At 64.6% G+C, this 15,206-nt stretch overlaps 1 protein-coding gene across 3 annotated transcripts; it reads left to right on the top strand.

The window, feature by feature from the left end:
* The first annotated feature begins 1,544 nt into the window (after nt 1–1,544).
* TRIM46 (tripartite motif containing 46) lies at nt 1,545–14,738 on the top strand. 3 transcript variants are annotated; one of them, XM_054011310.1, is made up of 10 exons: nt 1,545–1,663; nt 3,871–4,126; nt 4,501–4,844; nt 5,393–5,536; nt 6,617–6,712; nt 6,922–7,175; nt 7,406–7,527; nt 10,267–10,566; nt 12,351–12,648; nt 13,038–14,738. In XM_054011310.1, exons 1-10 carry the CDS (start codon nt 1,601–1,603, stop codon nt 13,411–13,413), a joined length of 2,253 nt encoding a protein of 750 aa, XP_053867285.1. In that variant the 5' UTR covers nt 1,545–1,600; the 3' UTR covers nt 13,414–14,738. The 3 variants fall into 3 exon arrangements, with proteins under 3 accessions (XP_053867285.1, XP_053867288.1, XP_053867287.1); XM_054011312.1 differs by lacking the exon at nt 1,545–1,663 and adding an exon at nt 3,371–3,411; XM_054011313.1 differs by lacking the exon at nt 13,038–14,738 and having other exon boundaries at nt 10,267–10,604; nt 12,351–12,440.
* Nucleotides 14,739–15,206: the final 468 nt, after the last annotated feature.

Here is a 15,206-nt window from a genome sequence, read left to right as displayed (position 1 = left end):
CTAGTGCCTCCCATGCTGTGGCCGTTGCCCTCGGCACCAAAGTGGTTTTCACCGACTCCCCATCCTCTCCCCTGTCCCCATTTCTCAGGGTCTGGGCGTTAGCTGCTGCACTAAGAGGCCCATTAGGGCTCTCTGTTGACTCAGCCCTCACTGTTCCAGTAGGACCCCTGGGTGCTGGCATCTTCCAGCCCAGAAAACTCGGCTATAACATGGAGCTCGTGCTGTGATGTCTGGACCCCGGAGCGCGCCTCAGTGTTTCAATCCTCTCCTTGCCAGGCGTGGGCTGCCAGTCACCGGCCTTTCCCCTTCTGCTCTGGCTCTGCCCAGCCCGGGGCTGGAGAGACACACAGATTGGCAAACTGTGTGTTTAGCTTGTGTCACATTCACAGTGCGGAGGGGCAGTCGAGTGGGGGAGCCCAGGGCTAGCACCAGGGTTAAAGCACCCTTTTCCCAGGGAAGACAAGGCTTGTGGAATCAAGAGAGATGAGGTGGGGGAGGGAATATCTTTTACTGGACCAGAGTCTGTGGGTGAGAGACAAGCTTCCCAGCTCCACAAAGCTCTTCTGCGGGTCTGGGGAACACATCAGACGGGCTCCCAGCAAGAGTTCCCGTTGCACCCAACCCCCATGACAGCGCCACTAGCCAGCGGATGAGCTGGCAGCCAAACTCCCCTCTCCGTTGAGATCCCCAGCAGAGCCGGGCGAATGAGGGAGCCTGGCTCCCAGGCCAGCGCTCAGATCATACGCCCGGGCAGCGGAGTCTCGGAACATCCAGTGGCAGGGGTGTGGACCGTGGCAGGGAGGGGATTTCACGGGGCCCCAGAGCCCCAAAGGAACTGTGGGGGCAACAGCTGTACGTCTGGGAATGCCCCTGAGCTGTGGGGGGTGGGTGTCCTGGCGTCGGGGTGTCTGAGGCGATGGGCCAGTCCCCGTGAGGCTCGGCTAGTAACCCAGCCAGGCTGCCTCTGCCCCGCTCTCCCCTCCCCGGCACTGGCTGCTGCCCCGTGGCACACGAGGGCAGCCCTGTGAGGAGTGGGGCAGCGCTGCCCCGAGGGTGCCAGCCCCTCTCCTCTGTCTGCAGGCGCAGGGGGGGCAACCCTGCCCCCCTGGTGCCAGCCCCTGGCTCCCCCCGTGCCAGCCTCTCTCCTCTGTCTGCAGGTGCAGGGGGGAAACCTTGGGTGCCAGCCCCTCGTCGTCCCCCCCCCCCGGTGCCAGCCTCTCGCTCCCCCCCACTCCTCTGTCTTCAGGTGCAGGGGGGCAACCTTGGATGCCAGCCCCTCACTCCCCCCCCCGTGCCAGCCCTTTGCTCCCCCCCGTGCCAGATCCTCGCTCCCCCTCCCCCGTGTCAGCCCCTCTCCTCTGTCTGCAGGTGCAGGGGGGCAAACTTGGGTGCCAGCCCCTCGTCCCCCGCCCGGTAACAGCCCCTCGCCCCCCACCCCCACCCCCACCGCGCTCCCCCCAGGCCGGAGCTGGACCCGGGAGCATGCGCACCGCTCCCTGCCTCAGCTCGGCTCCTCCGTGCGCCCTCCCCGCCGCAGACTGGGGTGTTCGCCGCCGCGCTGCCGTCGGGACCGGAGCCCGGCCGGGGGCAGCCCGGAGCCATGGCGGATGGCGAGGAGCTGCAGACCTTCACCTCCATCATGGATGCGCTCGTCCGGATCAGTGTGAGTGGCTGGGGGCTGCCTGGGGGAGGAGAGCGGCTCCTCGGACGGGGGGGACGACGCCTCGTGATGGGGGGGATGGGGTGTGCATTGCACGCGGGTATGGGGTGTGCAATGCACGGGTGTGATCGGTGTGCATTGCACGGGGGTGGGGTGTGCAATGCACAGGGGTGAGTGGTGTTCAATGCACGGGGGTGACTGGTGTGCGTTGCACGGTTGGTGGGGTGTGCAGGAGCCAGGAGGATGATTGTGCAGTGCAAAGGATAATTGGGTGTGCAATGCACGGGTGGGTAGAGAGACTGGGTGTGTAGTGTATGGGGGATGGGTGTGCAATGCACAGGGGGGGGTAGAGAGATGGTGGTGATGGAGGGTGTGATGATGGTGGCATGGGAGGGGGGTGAGCAGGAACCAGACCAGCTGCTTCTGGGGGTGAGATGCTTGAATCCAGCAGCCTAGGCACTGCCCCCCCCCGCTCCCTCATCCCCAGCCTGGGCACTGCTGCCCCCCTCGTCCCCAGCCTGGGCACTGCTGCCCCCTCTCCACAGTCGCCTCCGTCCCTGCCCTGGACCCTCCTTCCCCAGGGGCTGAGAAGGATCCCGAGCATCCGTGCAGCTCTCAGTCTCCATGGCAACCCGATGCAGGCGCTCCCAGGGCTGGATGCCAGGCAGCAGCAGCAGCAGCAGCAGGACCCGGTCCAGCTTCTGTCTCTGCCCTGCCCCCTTCTCCCCCTGCCCCTCCCTTCACCATCCCCCTCCCCCTCCCCCCTCGCTTTGTGTCATCTGCGCCCCTTCTCCGAAGGCAGAGATGGCATCCAAGAGATGCAGCAAGGTGAGTGCGGGCCCTGGCCGGCCGACAGCTCCCCCCTCCCCCCGCCGCGGGGGTCTGGGAGCTGGGGGACTGTCTGGGCTTTGTAATCTGCCCCTCTGTGGCCAGGAGATGGATGGCCCTGGCAGGCTGCAGGCTCCGCGCTGGCTGCCTCAATCCCCCGTTGTATTGTGTAGCAGCGGTGTGTGTGTGTGTGTGTGTGTGTGTCTGCAGCGCGCACCGAACTGGGCAGATGCACCTGGGACGTGCCAGCCACACAAGGGGTAGCAGCAGGGGCAGGAACGGAGGGTTCTTGAATGGGGCTTCGGGGCAGAGGGAGCCGTGTATTTTGGGCGGGGGCGGGGGAGCTCTTTGCCCAGCTGGGGGAGTTGGCAGCTTGTGGGCTCCTCAGGACACAGCATCTGTTTCCTAGAGAGCCCGGCCAGGCGGAGCTGGGACTCAGGGCCTGCCCTGGGACTGGCTCCGGGGCCTGCACCAGGCCCTTCACTTGGTCGCTTTGGGCCATAAGCAGAGCTGGGATTTCGCTCATTGCAGGTTGGAACTGGGCGGGTTTGGGGGCTGGGTGGGCGATTGCAGAGCAAACCAGCAGTGAACAGGCTCGGTGTGTGCAATGGGGAGGGGTAGTGGGGAGAACCAAGGGCCAACCCAGCTCCAGCTCAACGAACCCACGGGGAACTGGGCGAAGCAGCGTGTCCCAGACCCTCTAACGAAGCAGCAAATTCTGCCACCGTTCCGAATGCAAAGCACAGTGTGGAAACCACTCGACCCCAGTGGGCCCAGCCAGCCAGGTGCCCCGACTCCTTGCAAGCCTGGGTCAGACCAAAGCCCCGTCCAGCTGTGTATCCCCCCTCCTTCTGCCCCACCTTCGACCAGTCCAGCCCGGCATCCCGCACAATGCATCTCTGCAGCAGGGGGCAGGTGCTCAGGTGAGCAGATGCGGTTCCCGGGATCCTTCTGAGCTCTGCTCCAAGAGCCGGGGAATGGAGACGGAGCAGCCTGGGGAGCTGGGGTCAGAGCCCACCGGAGTGTGTGGCAGGCTGGCCAGACTCTGGGGGCTGGCTGGGCCGTTCTGGAGCCAGCTGGGCACCTGCAGGGAACGTGGCACCTCTTGTTACCTGCCGAAAGCGGCCAGTTAGCAGCTGTTTCTGGAATGAGTGGCTGTGAGACTGGGGGGATGGGCAGGGGACCCCCCTGGGGAGTGGCTGTAATACCTGCCCAGCAAAGGCTCCCCCATACGGCTGCCAGCATGGAGCTCCCGGGTCAGGACTGAGCCCCAGTGCCCCCTCTGGTGGGGGCAGGGAAAGGCAGTTCCAAGGTGGGCAGTTGTGGCCCTGCAGCTGGGTGCTCCCCCGGGGGGCTGACCGTTCTCCTGGGCCCCTCTCCAGACCAGCATGAAGAACATGGAGCGGGAGCTGATCTGTCCTGTCTGCAAGGAGATGTACAAGCAGCCGGTGGCCCTGCCCTGCATGCACAACGTCTGCCACGTCTGTGCCAGTGAGATCCTCGTGCAGCATGGCTACATCTGCTGCGACCCCAGTTCGGAGCCCACCTCGCCTGCCTCCACGCCGGCCACCCGCAGCCCCCGCATGGGCCGCAGAGTCATCCCCAAACCCGACCGCCTGGATCGGCTCCTCAAGTCAGGTGGGGAGAACGGCATATCCTGGGATCCCCAGCCCTTCCACACGGTCTGGGGGATGCAGCTGCCACGTCCCCTGTCCCCCAGAGTGCATTGGGAGCAGAAGGCTCCCGATCCCCCTTGGCAGAGTGGGAGGGGTCTGTGCAGTTTGGTGCGGGGATTCACTGGGGAAGCTCACTCAGAGACCAGGAGGAGGAGGGGGTGGCAGGGCCTGGGAGGGTAACCAGGAATGTGCAAGGGGCAGAGGATGCAGGCACCCTGTGGCAGGGGTGTGGGCCATGGCGGGGGGTGGCGGCCATGGCAAGGGGTGTGTGGCTGTGGCGGGAGGTCGTCCGCGGCAGGGCTGAATGTCATGTGACAGGCTTCTGGGTTCCCCCAGGGTTTGGCACCTACCCGGGCCGGAAGCGGGGGGCCGTGCACCCCCAGACTGTCAGCTTCCCGTGCCCGGCCTGCCAGCGGGACGTGGACCTGGGCGAGCGGGGCCTGGGCAACCTGTTCCGGAACCTGACGCTGGAGCGGATCGTGGAGCGGTACCGCCAGACCATCAACATCAGCACTGCCATCATGTGCCAGTTTTGCAAACCACCCCAGTTGGAGGCGACCAAGGGCTGCACCGAGTGCAAGTCGAGCTTCTGCAATGAATGCTTCAAACTCTACCACCCCTGGGGCACCCAGAAGGCCCAGCACGAGCCCACGCCGCCCACCCTCACCTTCCGGCCCAAGGTAGGGGCTGCCCAGGGTGTCCCAGGCCAGGCTCCAGCTAGGGCTGGGTGTGAGCGGTCCCCAGGCTGGGTCCCTGGGGCATAGCTGGGGAGAGGTTTGGGCGCTGGGACTCTGCGGGGGAGGGGATGGTGTGTCTGGGCCCAGCATCACCCGCCTCGTGCCCAGCGCAGGGGCCAGTGGGCACCTGAACATGGCTCCGGGGTGAAAGGGCCTCTGGTCCCTGCTGCATGGGCAGCTGGGGGGAGACAGGGCAGGGCGGGTTCCGTGCATCTTGTCCGTCTGGAGGCGCTCAGGGTGGTGCGAGCCCCGGTGTCGCACCCATGTGGTGTCTGCCAGGGACACTGGGTGGGGGCGCCGAGATTGGAGGGGTACGAGGATGGAAGGGGGATGCTGATGCAGCTGGGAGGGGAGGTGATCACTGAATGGGGAGGAACCTGGGGCACTGGGTGGGGGGGGGCAAGGGGTGCAGACCTGGGAGGGAGGTGGGGGGTGTTGGCTGGAAAGGGGAGCGCTGACCGCTATTACTCAATGTGGGTCTTGCTGCACAGGGTCTGATGTGTCCGGAGCACAAGGAGGAGGTGACTCACTACTGCAAGACCTGCCAGCGGCTGGTGTGCCAGCTGTGCCGCGTACGCCGCGCTCACGCCAGCCACAAGGTCACGCCTGTGCTCAGCGCCTTCCAGGCACTGCGGGTAAGGGATGCACCGGGGCTTCCCAGGCCAGAACTGGGGGATGCAGATGGAGCATGGATGGTGTTGGGGCGTGGGTCTCCATGGCAGAGATGGGCAGGTGCAGATGGGGGATTGGCAGGAAGGGAGGTCTGTCTCTCTGCCAGAGCTGGGGGACACAAGTGGGACGTACCCCGAGGGGGGAATCCCATCCCAGAGCTGGGGGGTGCAGACCAACAGGACATGCACAGGGTGGGTGTCCAGTACCAGCAATGGAGGGCGCAGACAGGGCATTCAGGGAGCGAGGTGCATGCAGTGAAAGGGGTGCATGCTGTGGAAGGATGCAGCGAATGGGGTGATTGCAGTGGGCAGGATGCAGTGAGTGGAGTGCATGCTGTGGGGGGATGCAGTGAGTGGGGGGTGCAGTGAATGGGGTGCATGCAGTGGGGGAAGCAGTGAGTGAGGTGCATGTAGTGCCGGATGCAGTGAGCGGGGTGCATGCTGTGGGGGGAAGCAGTGAGTGGGGTGCATGTAGTGGGGGGATGCAGTGAGCGGGGTGCATGCAATGGGCGGGATGCAGTGAATGGGGTGATTGCAGTGGGCGGGATGCAGTGAGCGGAGTGCATGCTGTGGGGGGATACAGAGAGCGGAGTGCATGCTGTGGTGGGGATGCAGTGAGCGGGGTGCATGTAGTGGGGGGGCTGCAGTGAGCGGGGTTCATGCAGTGGGGGGATGCAGTGAGCAGGGTGCATGCAGTGGGGGTTGCAGTGAGTGGGGTGCATGTAGTGGGGGGATGCAGTGATCGGGATTCATGCAGTGAGCAGGGTGCATGCAGTGGGGGGCTGCAGTGAGCGGGCTGCATGTAGTGGGGGGATGCAGTGAGCAGGGTGTATGCAGTGAATGGGGTGCATGCAGTGGGGGGGATCAGGTCCCTTTGTAAACCCGCCGCTGTCCTCGTGGACTGTGCACGTTGGCCCAGGCATGGGGCCCGACTTGTGCAATGTGCACACCCAGGTGGCTGGGTTCAGAGCCCCGCCCCCCCGTGCACTGGACTGTGCGAGGCGAGCGGCCCGTGTGTCTCATTTGCCCGCGCTGTCCGTGTAGGAGAAGCTGACGAAGAGCCTCGCCTACATCCTGAGCAGCCAGGATACGGTGCAGTTGCAGATCGCGGAGCTGGAGGAGACGGTGAAGCACACCGAGGTGAGCGGGGGGCGCCAGCGAGGGGCACTGCCAGGGCTGGGGGAGGGGACGCTGCTTCACCCCTCTAGGGCGAGGGCAGGAGGTGTCCGGGCACAGCGCCGCCATCCCCAGGGCAGCTCCAGCTCCCCCAGGCCGGGTGCCAAAGCCCCGGGGCAGCAGGGCCCCCGTGTGGAGGGAGGCCCCATGGTGACTCTGCTCTGGTTGGGCAGGTGAATGGGTCCCAGGCCAAGGAGGAGGTTTCCCAGCTGATACGGGGCCTGTGCACGGTGCTGGAGGAGAAGCAGACGGCCCTGCTGCAGGCCATCCAGGAGTCCCAGCAGGAGCGGCTGGCCAGCCTGCACCACCAGATCCAGGAGCACCGTTCCATGCTGGAGAACTCGGGCCTGGTGGGCTACGCCCAGGAGGTGCTGAAGGAGACTGACCACCCCTGCTTTGTCCAAGCAGCCAAGCAGCTACACAGCAGGTACCGTTCCGTCCGGGGGGCCGCAGGGGGTCTCCCGGGGCCGGGGATCTGGCTGATGCACTGTCCCCATCTCCCAGTGCAGTGGGACACATGCAGGAGGAGCCTTGCACCTCTGTGGGCTAGCGGGAGGGACGCTGGTGCGCGAGTAGCACAGACTTGGGGCACCGGTGGCACCGGGAACCCGTTACCGGGGCCTGTTGCACCAACTCCTGAACCTCCTGTCGCGGCAGGATCGTCAGGGCCACAGACTCGCTGCAGACCTTCCGGCCCGCTGCCACTTCGTCCTTCAGCCGCTTCCAGGTGGACCTCAGCAGAGAGATGAAGCTGCTCACGGACCTGACCTTTATCAAAGGTAAACGTGAGGGCTGGAGCCGTGCTGCAGAACCACCAGTGGCCAGCCATAGGGGCGGAGCTCTGGGCTGAGCGGGAGGAGCTTTCTCTGTGGCTTCTGGTAGGGGGAGGAGTCCTGTGCTGTATGGGAGGAGTTTTGGACTGAGGGTAGGGGCTTCCTATAGGAGGAGGGGCTCTATGCTGAGGGGGAGGAGCATTCTCTCTGGCTTCCTGGAGGGGGGAGGAGCTCTGTGCTGATGGGGAGGAGCTCCCTGCCTGGTAGCTAGAGGGGGAGGAGCTCTGTCTGGAGGGGGAGGAGCTCGCTGTCTGGCAGTCTGACCCCCCCACACCTCCCTTCTGTGTGGCGCTGGGTCAGGGGCTGGCAGCTGCCGGAGAGAGACCTCTGGGGGAAGTGGCCTCATGGGTTCCCCCAAAGCCTCCCACACTTCGAGTCCTGCCCCCAGATACCGCGTTGTCCTGCCCTACAGAGAGTGCCCCTCCTGGCAGGAAGCTGCTCGCTCTGGGGGCAGGCAGGGCATGTGAAATACCCAGGGAGGCTCGGGGCTCCCTGTAGAGTCAGGAGACTTGTCCCCTGGCCCAGCAGTCCCCAGAGTCACCTGCAAACGGCCCCAGAGTCCAAGGGGCTCGGCCAGCATCAGTCCCCACTCTGTGCTCCAGGCTCCCTGCAGGCAGGGCAGGGGCAGAGGGGACGGTGGGGGCCAGGGGCCTGCGCGGTGGGAGCAGACAGGACCTGGACCCTGCGGCAGATGCAGAAGGGTGAGTAGCCAGCCGGGCCAGGCTGGGCCAGGACTCCCTGCGGGGGAGCATTCCCGTGGGCAGGCCGGGTGCCCTCCCCCACTGACAGGCGCCCACCCCGGGCCCTGCACTGCACCGGCTGGGGACTCTTTTCAGACTCGCTTCTACCTCTGTTTGTTTATAGGCTATGGCCGCTGCTGAGTCGTCACTGAAGTACCCGAGGCAAGTCACGCTCCCGCCCCTAGAGCTGCCCCTGCTCTCCCTGTGCCCAGCCCTCTGTCCTCATCCCCCCCATCTGCCAGCCCATCCCCCATCCCCCGCTTCTGTGCCCATCCCCTCATCCGCCACCCCCCATCGCTCTGTGCCCATCCCCCGTCCACCAGCCCATCCCCCATCCGCCACCCCCCATCGCTCTGTACCCATGCCCCATCTGCCAGCCCATTCCCCATCCCCCGCTTCTGTGCCCATCCCCCCATCCGCCAGCCCATCCCCCATCCCTTGCTTCTCTGCCCATCCCCCCATCCGCCAGCCCATCCCTCCACCCCTCGCTTCTGTGCCCACCCCCCCATCCGCCAGCCCATCCCTCCATCCCCCGCTTCTGTGCCCATCCCCTCATCCGCCACCCCCCATCACTCTGTGCCCATCCCCCGTCCACCAGCCCATCCCCCATCCGCCAGCCCCCATCGCTCTGTATCCATGCCCCATCCGCCAGCCCATCCCTCCATCCCCCGCTTCTGTGTCCATCCCCCCATCTGCCAGCCCATCCCTCCACCCCTCACTCGGTACCCATCCCACCATCCGCCACCCCCCATCGCTCTGTGCCCATCCCCCCATCCGCCAGCCCATCCCTCTGTCCTCATCCCCCCATCCGCCAGCCCATCCCCCGCTTCTGTGCCCATCCCCCCATCTGCCACCCCCCATCGCTCTGTGCCCATCCCCCGACCACCAGCTCATCCCCCATCCGCCAGCCCCCATCGCTCTGTACCCATGCCCCATCTGCCAGCCCATTCCCCATCCCCCGCTTCTGTGCCCGTCCCCCCATCCGCCAGCCCATCCCTCCATCCCCCGCTTCTGTGCCCATCCCCCCATCCGCCAGCCCATCCCTCCACCCCTCGCTTCTGTGCCCACCCCCCCATCCGCCAGCCCATCCCCGTCCCTTGCTTCTGTGCCCATCCCCCCATCCGCCAGCCCATCCCTCTGTCCTCATCCCCCTCATCCGCCAGCCCATCCCCCATCACCCGCTTCTGTGTCCATCCCCCCATCTGCCAGCCCATCCCTCCACCCCTCACTTGGTGCCCATCCTCCCATCCGCTACCCCCCTCGCTCTGTGCTCATCCCCCGCTTCTGTGCCCATCCCCCCATCCGCTACCTCCCATTGCTCTGTGCCCATCCCCCGCTTCTGTGCCCATCCCCCCATCCCTCCACCCCTCACTCTGTGCCCATCCCCCCATCTGCCACCCCCCATTGCTCTGTGTCCATCCCTCCACCCCTCGCTTCTGTGCCCACCCCCCATCCGCCACCTTCCATTGCTCTGTGCCCATCCCTCACTTCACACCCACCCCTGTCCCTATTCCTCCCTCCCTGTGTCTCCATCTCCCACTATCCTCTTCCCATCCGTCTGTCCTTCTCTCTCTCCTCTGTCCCTGCTCTCCACCCCTCACTGCCCAGTCCCCGCCTCCATCCTCCATCACACTGTGTCCGGTTCCATCCCCAGCTCCATCCTTCAGTTCCCTGCTCCCTCTCATCCTCTCCTGTGTCTCCAGCCTCTGCTCCCTCCCCCCACTTGCACACAGCCCGTCTGGTCCCTGGAGCCTCTCAGCAGCTCGCCCCCCGTCTCCCTGACTCTCTCCCCTGGTGCCCACACAAGCTCTCGGCAGTCAGATTCCCCTAGCCTCCTGCTGGTTGTGCGTCCGTCCGTCCGTCCGGAATGCCCCCTCCCTGCGTCTGGCCGCTCGCCTGCCCCAGCATGGGGCCTGCTCCCTCATGCCTGTGTCTCTCCCTGCAGCCCCCGAGGCGCCGGTGATCGACACGCAGCGCACCTACGCCTACGACCAGATCTTCCTGTGCTGGCGCCTGCCCCAGCACTCGCCGCCCGCCTGGCACTTCACCGTGGAGTACCGCAAGAGCGACACCAAGGCCAAGGCGCTCAAGCTGTGGCAGCGGCGCGAGGAGGTGCGGGGCACCAGCGCCCTGGTGGAGTACCTGGACACAGACAGCATCTACGTGCTGAGAGTCAAGGGCTGCAACAAGGCCGGCTTTGGGGAGTACAGCGAAGATATCTACCTGCACACGCCGCCCGCACCAGGTGAGGGGGGATTTACCTGCACACGCCGCCCGCACCAGGTGAGGGGGTATCTACCTGCACACGTCGCCCACACCAGGTGAGGGGGGACCTACCCACACATGCCAGGTATGGGGGATCTACCTGCACACGCCGCCCACACCAGGTGAGGGGGGACCTAACAGCACACGCCACCCGCACCAGGTATGGGGAGATCTACCTGCACACGCCGCCTGCACCAGGTGAGGGGGGACCTAACTGCACACCCCACCCGCACCAGGTGAGGGGATATATATATATATGATGAGAGATTAATAAGACTTTGAATTTACAGCTTGGAAAAAAAATGTCTAAGCGGGGATATGCTAGAGGTCTATAAAATCATGACTGGTGTGGAGAAAGTAAATTAGGATGTGTTATTTACTCCTCATAACACAAGAACTAGGGGCAAGAACTAGGAGTCACCAAATGAAATTACTAGGCAGCAGGTTTAAAACAAACAAAAGGAAGTATTTCTTCACACAATGCACAGTCAACCTGTGGAACTCTTTGCCAGAGGATGTTGTGAAGGCCAAGACTATAACAGGGTTCAAAAAAGAACTCATTAAGTTCATGGAGGACAGGTCCATCAATGGCTATTAGCCTGGGTGGGCAGGGATGTCCCTAGCCTGTATTTGCCAGCAGCTGGGAATGGGCGACAGGGGATGGATCACTGGATGATTCCCTGTTCTGTCCATTCCCTCTGGGGCACCTGGCACTGGCCACTGTCGGCAGACAGGACCCTGGCCTAGATGGACCTTTGGTCTGACCTAGTATGGCCGCTCTTATGAGATTATAGGAATTTCCTGTTTTCACAATATTTTTCTGACATTTTTTAAATCAATCTTTCGTTCACTATATACTCTCTCCCATCCCTCCACCTGCTTTAACTCAAAACCTGATTTTTTTCTAAGTGAAATAACGCAAATAAATTTTTTTGCAAAAGACTTTGATATACATTTAAACATCTGATGCTTCACGCCCCAGAGATGGCTGCATTTCAGCACTGGGTTGCTATCTGGCTATCAACCAGCTGCTGCACCCAACCCCAGAGGCACCTATATTTCAGTCCTTGGCAAGCAATCCCTGGGCAATGTTGCTGCATGGCTGTTACCAGATGCCCCAACCCATGCATTAGGGCTGTGATACACCACAGGGATTAGGAAAGATGAGGACTCAGAAGCAGGCCTAAAACCTCAGTATCTAGATGCTATGGGAACTGATGATCTTTAACCCACCTTCCCTCCCTTCTGTTTCCCAGAGGCTGGGCAGGGGCGACAGGGGATGGATGATTCCCCATTCTGTTCATGCCCTCTGGGCACCTGGCACTGGCCACTGTGGGAAGACAGGACCCTGGGCTAGATGGACCTTTGGTCTGATCCAGTCTGGCCGTTCTTATTATACCCCCCCGCGCGCCGCCCGTGCCAGGTGCGGGAGACCTACCTGCCCACACCTCCCACTGCACACATCTCTGCCCTGCAGATGGAGGGCTCTAGGCCAGCCCTGGGGATCTCCATGGGGCTGCACCTTGGGCGTCACCCAGCCCCAGAGCCGCTGCCCGGGGAAGTGCAGTGAGGTTCAGTGTCTGCGACTCACGTGCACTCAACCCCAGGTTGTGGGATTCCTAGCTAGGGGGAAGGCCCGGCTGCTGCGCCCCTGAGGAGTCACACGTGCCCCCTGCGTCCCCCCAGGAGAGGAGACTGCAGAGGTGTGGGGCCGCCTCTTGCCTCTCAGCCCCTTCCCACTCTCTGTTCTCTCCCCCTTCTCAGTCCTGAACTTCTTCCTCGACAACCGCTGGGGCTTCAACCGGGAGCGCCTGGCAATCAGCAAGGACCAGCGGGCCGTGCGCAGTGTGCCCGGCCTGCCCATGCTCTTTGCCGCCGAGCGCCTCATGACCAGCTGCCACCTCTCCATCGACCTGCTCATCGGCGACGTGGCCGTCACGCAGGGCCAGAGTTACTGGGCCTGCTGCGTGGACCCCAGCTCCTACCTGGTCAAGGTGGGCGTGGGGCTGGAGAGCAAGCTGCAGGAGTGGTTCCAGGTGCCGCAGGACGTGGTGAGCCCCAGGTGAGTGCAGGAGCTGGGCCACCCATGCTGGGTGGAGGGGCAGGCCCCGGCGACACCCCCTCGTCCGTGGGCCTTGGGCTGGAGCTCCCATGTCACTGCCGGGCCCTTGGGCAGATTCTCTGGAGCTCCCAGCATCCCCTTGGGTCCCTCCCTCTGCCGCAGGCGTCCCGGGTTCCTCGTTGCAGCCCACACCCGGCTCAGCTCTTGGCCTGCTTTCCTGCTCCCCGAGGGAGGGGCCTGGACGCTAACCGGGCAGAGGGGCAGAGATTGGGGGGGTTCAGCTCACTCTGTCTGAGACTGCCATGCCCCAGGGGATGGGATCTTCTGGGGTGGATCCGTCCGTGTGTCCGTCTGCACCATGTGCTCACGCTCCCCCTCCTGCCGGGCAGGTACGACCCAGACAGCGGGCACGACAGTGGGGCGGAGGACGCCACCGTGGATGTGCCCCCCCCATATGCCTTCCTGACCATCGGCATGGGCAAGATCCTGCTGTCCCACGGCTCGGCCCTCACCTCCCGCGACCCCAGCGGCTGCACCATCCCCCTGCCCCCCCGCATCGGCATCTGCCTGGACTATGAGCGGGGCAAGGTGAGCTTCTACGACGCCGTCTCCTTCCGCGGCTTGTGGGAGTGTGGCGTGGACTGCTCAGGCCCCGTCTGCCCGGCCTTCTGCTTCATCGGGGGCGGGGCCCTGCAGCTGCAGGAGCTGGTGGCCAGCAAGCAGGAGCGCAAAGTGACCATCGGGGGCCTCTCCAAGCTGGACTGAGCCGGCCCCAGGCACACACCGGCCGCCAGTGGGATAGCGTGCTGCGGACACGCAGCCGGGGGGAGTCGCCTGAGCTCTGCCCTCCAACCGGCGAGGGACTTCGGCTCTCGAGAGCGCTGAGCTCCGGCCTGCGGGGTTAACGAGGGGGGCCACAGAGCTGACAGGGAGGAGAGCGAGGCTCTGACATGGGGCTGGTTTAGGGCCTCAGCCCCCGGGCCTGGAGCGCAGGCTGCAGAAGGGCGGCGTAGGGCAGACCCCTGCCAGCGTGGGACCCAGCCCTGAGCTGAGGCCTCGGGAGCCAGGAGAGCCCGGCTCTGCTCCCCCGCGTCTCCGTGCTGGGCTCGTGAATCCTTCCTGTTCTGTTGGATTGTGGGGGGAGGGTTTGGGCCACACGGCTCCCCTTCGCTCCCCCCCAAAAAACCTCTCTCCTTCCCCTCCCAGCTCCTCCCCATGGCCTGCCAACGTTTAACCTGGGGGTCTGAGCTGTGGGTGCTGAGGGCACCAGGCAGAGACTGGCAGTGCCCCAGAACCAACCCCCATCTTGCCAGGGCCTGGGCGGGTGTCACGTTCCTGAGATCCTCCCTCCACACGGACCAGGGAGCAGCACCCAGCCGCTGGGCCTGGGCCTGAGGGGGGAGCAGGCTGGGGGATTTGGGCTGGGTGGGGCAGAGGGTGTTTTAAAGGCTAATCGTTGACCCAGCCAGTCCAGCTGCTGCCCAGAGCCAGGGCTCATCCTGCCGCTCCCTCAGCGCGGCTCTGCAGGGGCAGTGGGGACGGGAGATGGCAGAGGGGTGCGGAGAGCCCCTCTCGCTGGGGGGCACCAGGCTGCAGAATGAAGCTCCCTTCCCAGGCTGGGGCCTGCTGGAAACATCCCGTCGGGTGTGCGGGAGGATGGGAGAGCACGGAGGGGTCTCGCCCCGACCCCCAGGCTGCCATGCAGGGAGCTCCCCATGTGGGCCAAGCCCTGCCCTGCTGCACCTGTCCCGCGATGTCCCTATGGCACCGGCATGGAGTGCGCCCGCCGCCTCCCTGCCCGCTGTGCCAGCACCCTGCACATACCTCCTTCCCGGGGGGTGGCTAGTGCAGCTTCACCTCCACAAACGGCAAAGCGCCAAGGAGCAAATCCACCGACTTGGATCCTTCCCCAGCCTGTGCCATGGGCAGGGGGCAGGCGTTGGGCTGGCTGGGCATGGCAGGACCGAGGCCTCTCAGGGCCTGGGCTCCGGCACTGGGAGCTCCCAGAGTCTCTGTGGGGTCTCATGGGGTCTGCACTGGGCAATCGCTGTATTTTCATGGTTTCCTACAATAAACTGCAATGCCAGAGACTCCATGAGCAGCGATTCTCACCGGGCTGTGCCACCCCCACTGCTGGACCCAGCCGGGAGGGAGCACCCAGGCACGCTCGGTCTGGCTGGATAGATCTGGGCCCCTCTCCCTCGTACAAACCTTTGGCCTTTGTGTAGCACCTTCCAGCAGCTGCCCCCAGAGACCTTGGACATCCCAACCACCCTAGGGAGCAGCCCGTGGGTGTCAAGAGATTTGCCCACATCAATCAGTGGCAGAGGGGGGAACAGAACCCACGACGCCGCACCCTACTCTCACCACTAGCCCATGGTGCCTGTAGAGGAATTGCTGGCAGCTGCTGGGGGGAGTGTCCAGAGCCTGGCCTGGGTCCTGCTACACTGGCCCCTCCTCTGCGCTGCACCGCTACGGCCGGCCGGCAGAGGGCAATGTCAGCCCAGGGATGGACACCGGGAGCCAGGGGAGGGGCTGCCGTACAGACAGCTCCATGC

The sequence above is a fragment of the Malaclemys terrapin genome, chromosome 21 (genome assembly GCF_027887155.1).
Source record: "Malaclemys terrapin pileata isolate rMalTer1 chromosome 21, rMalTer1.hap1, whole genome shotgun sequence".
Classification (NCBI taxonomy): Eukaryota; Metazoa; Chordata; order Testudines; family Emydidae; genus Malaclemys; species Malaclemys terrapin.
Note: the sequence above shows the minus strand (reverse complement) of the source record. Positions and strands in the feature narration are given on the sequence as shown.

Excerpts from the sequence above, each read along its gene's own strand:
- TRIM46 (XM_054011310.1), top strand. The coding sequence starts at position 1,601 with ATGGCGGATGGCGAGGAGCTGCAGACCTTCACCTCCATCATGGATGCG. Across the intron at positions 7,528-10,266 it reads GGACCTGACCTTTATCAAAG|CCCCCGAGGCGCCGGTGATC; the intron begins GTAAACGTGAGG and ends CTCTCCCTGCAG. Across the intron at positions 10,567-12,350 it reads GCACACGCCGCCCGCACCAG|TCCTGAACTTCTTCCTCGAC; the intron begins GTGAGGGGGGAT and ends CCCCCTTCTCAG.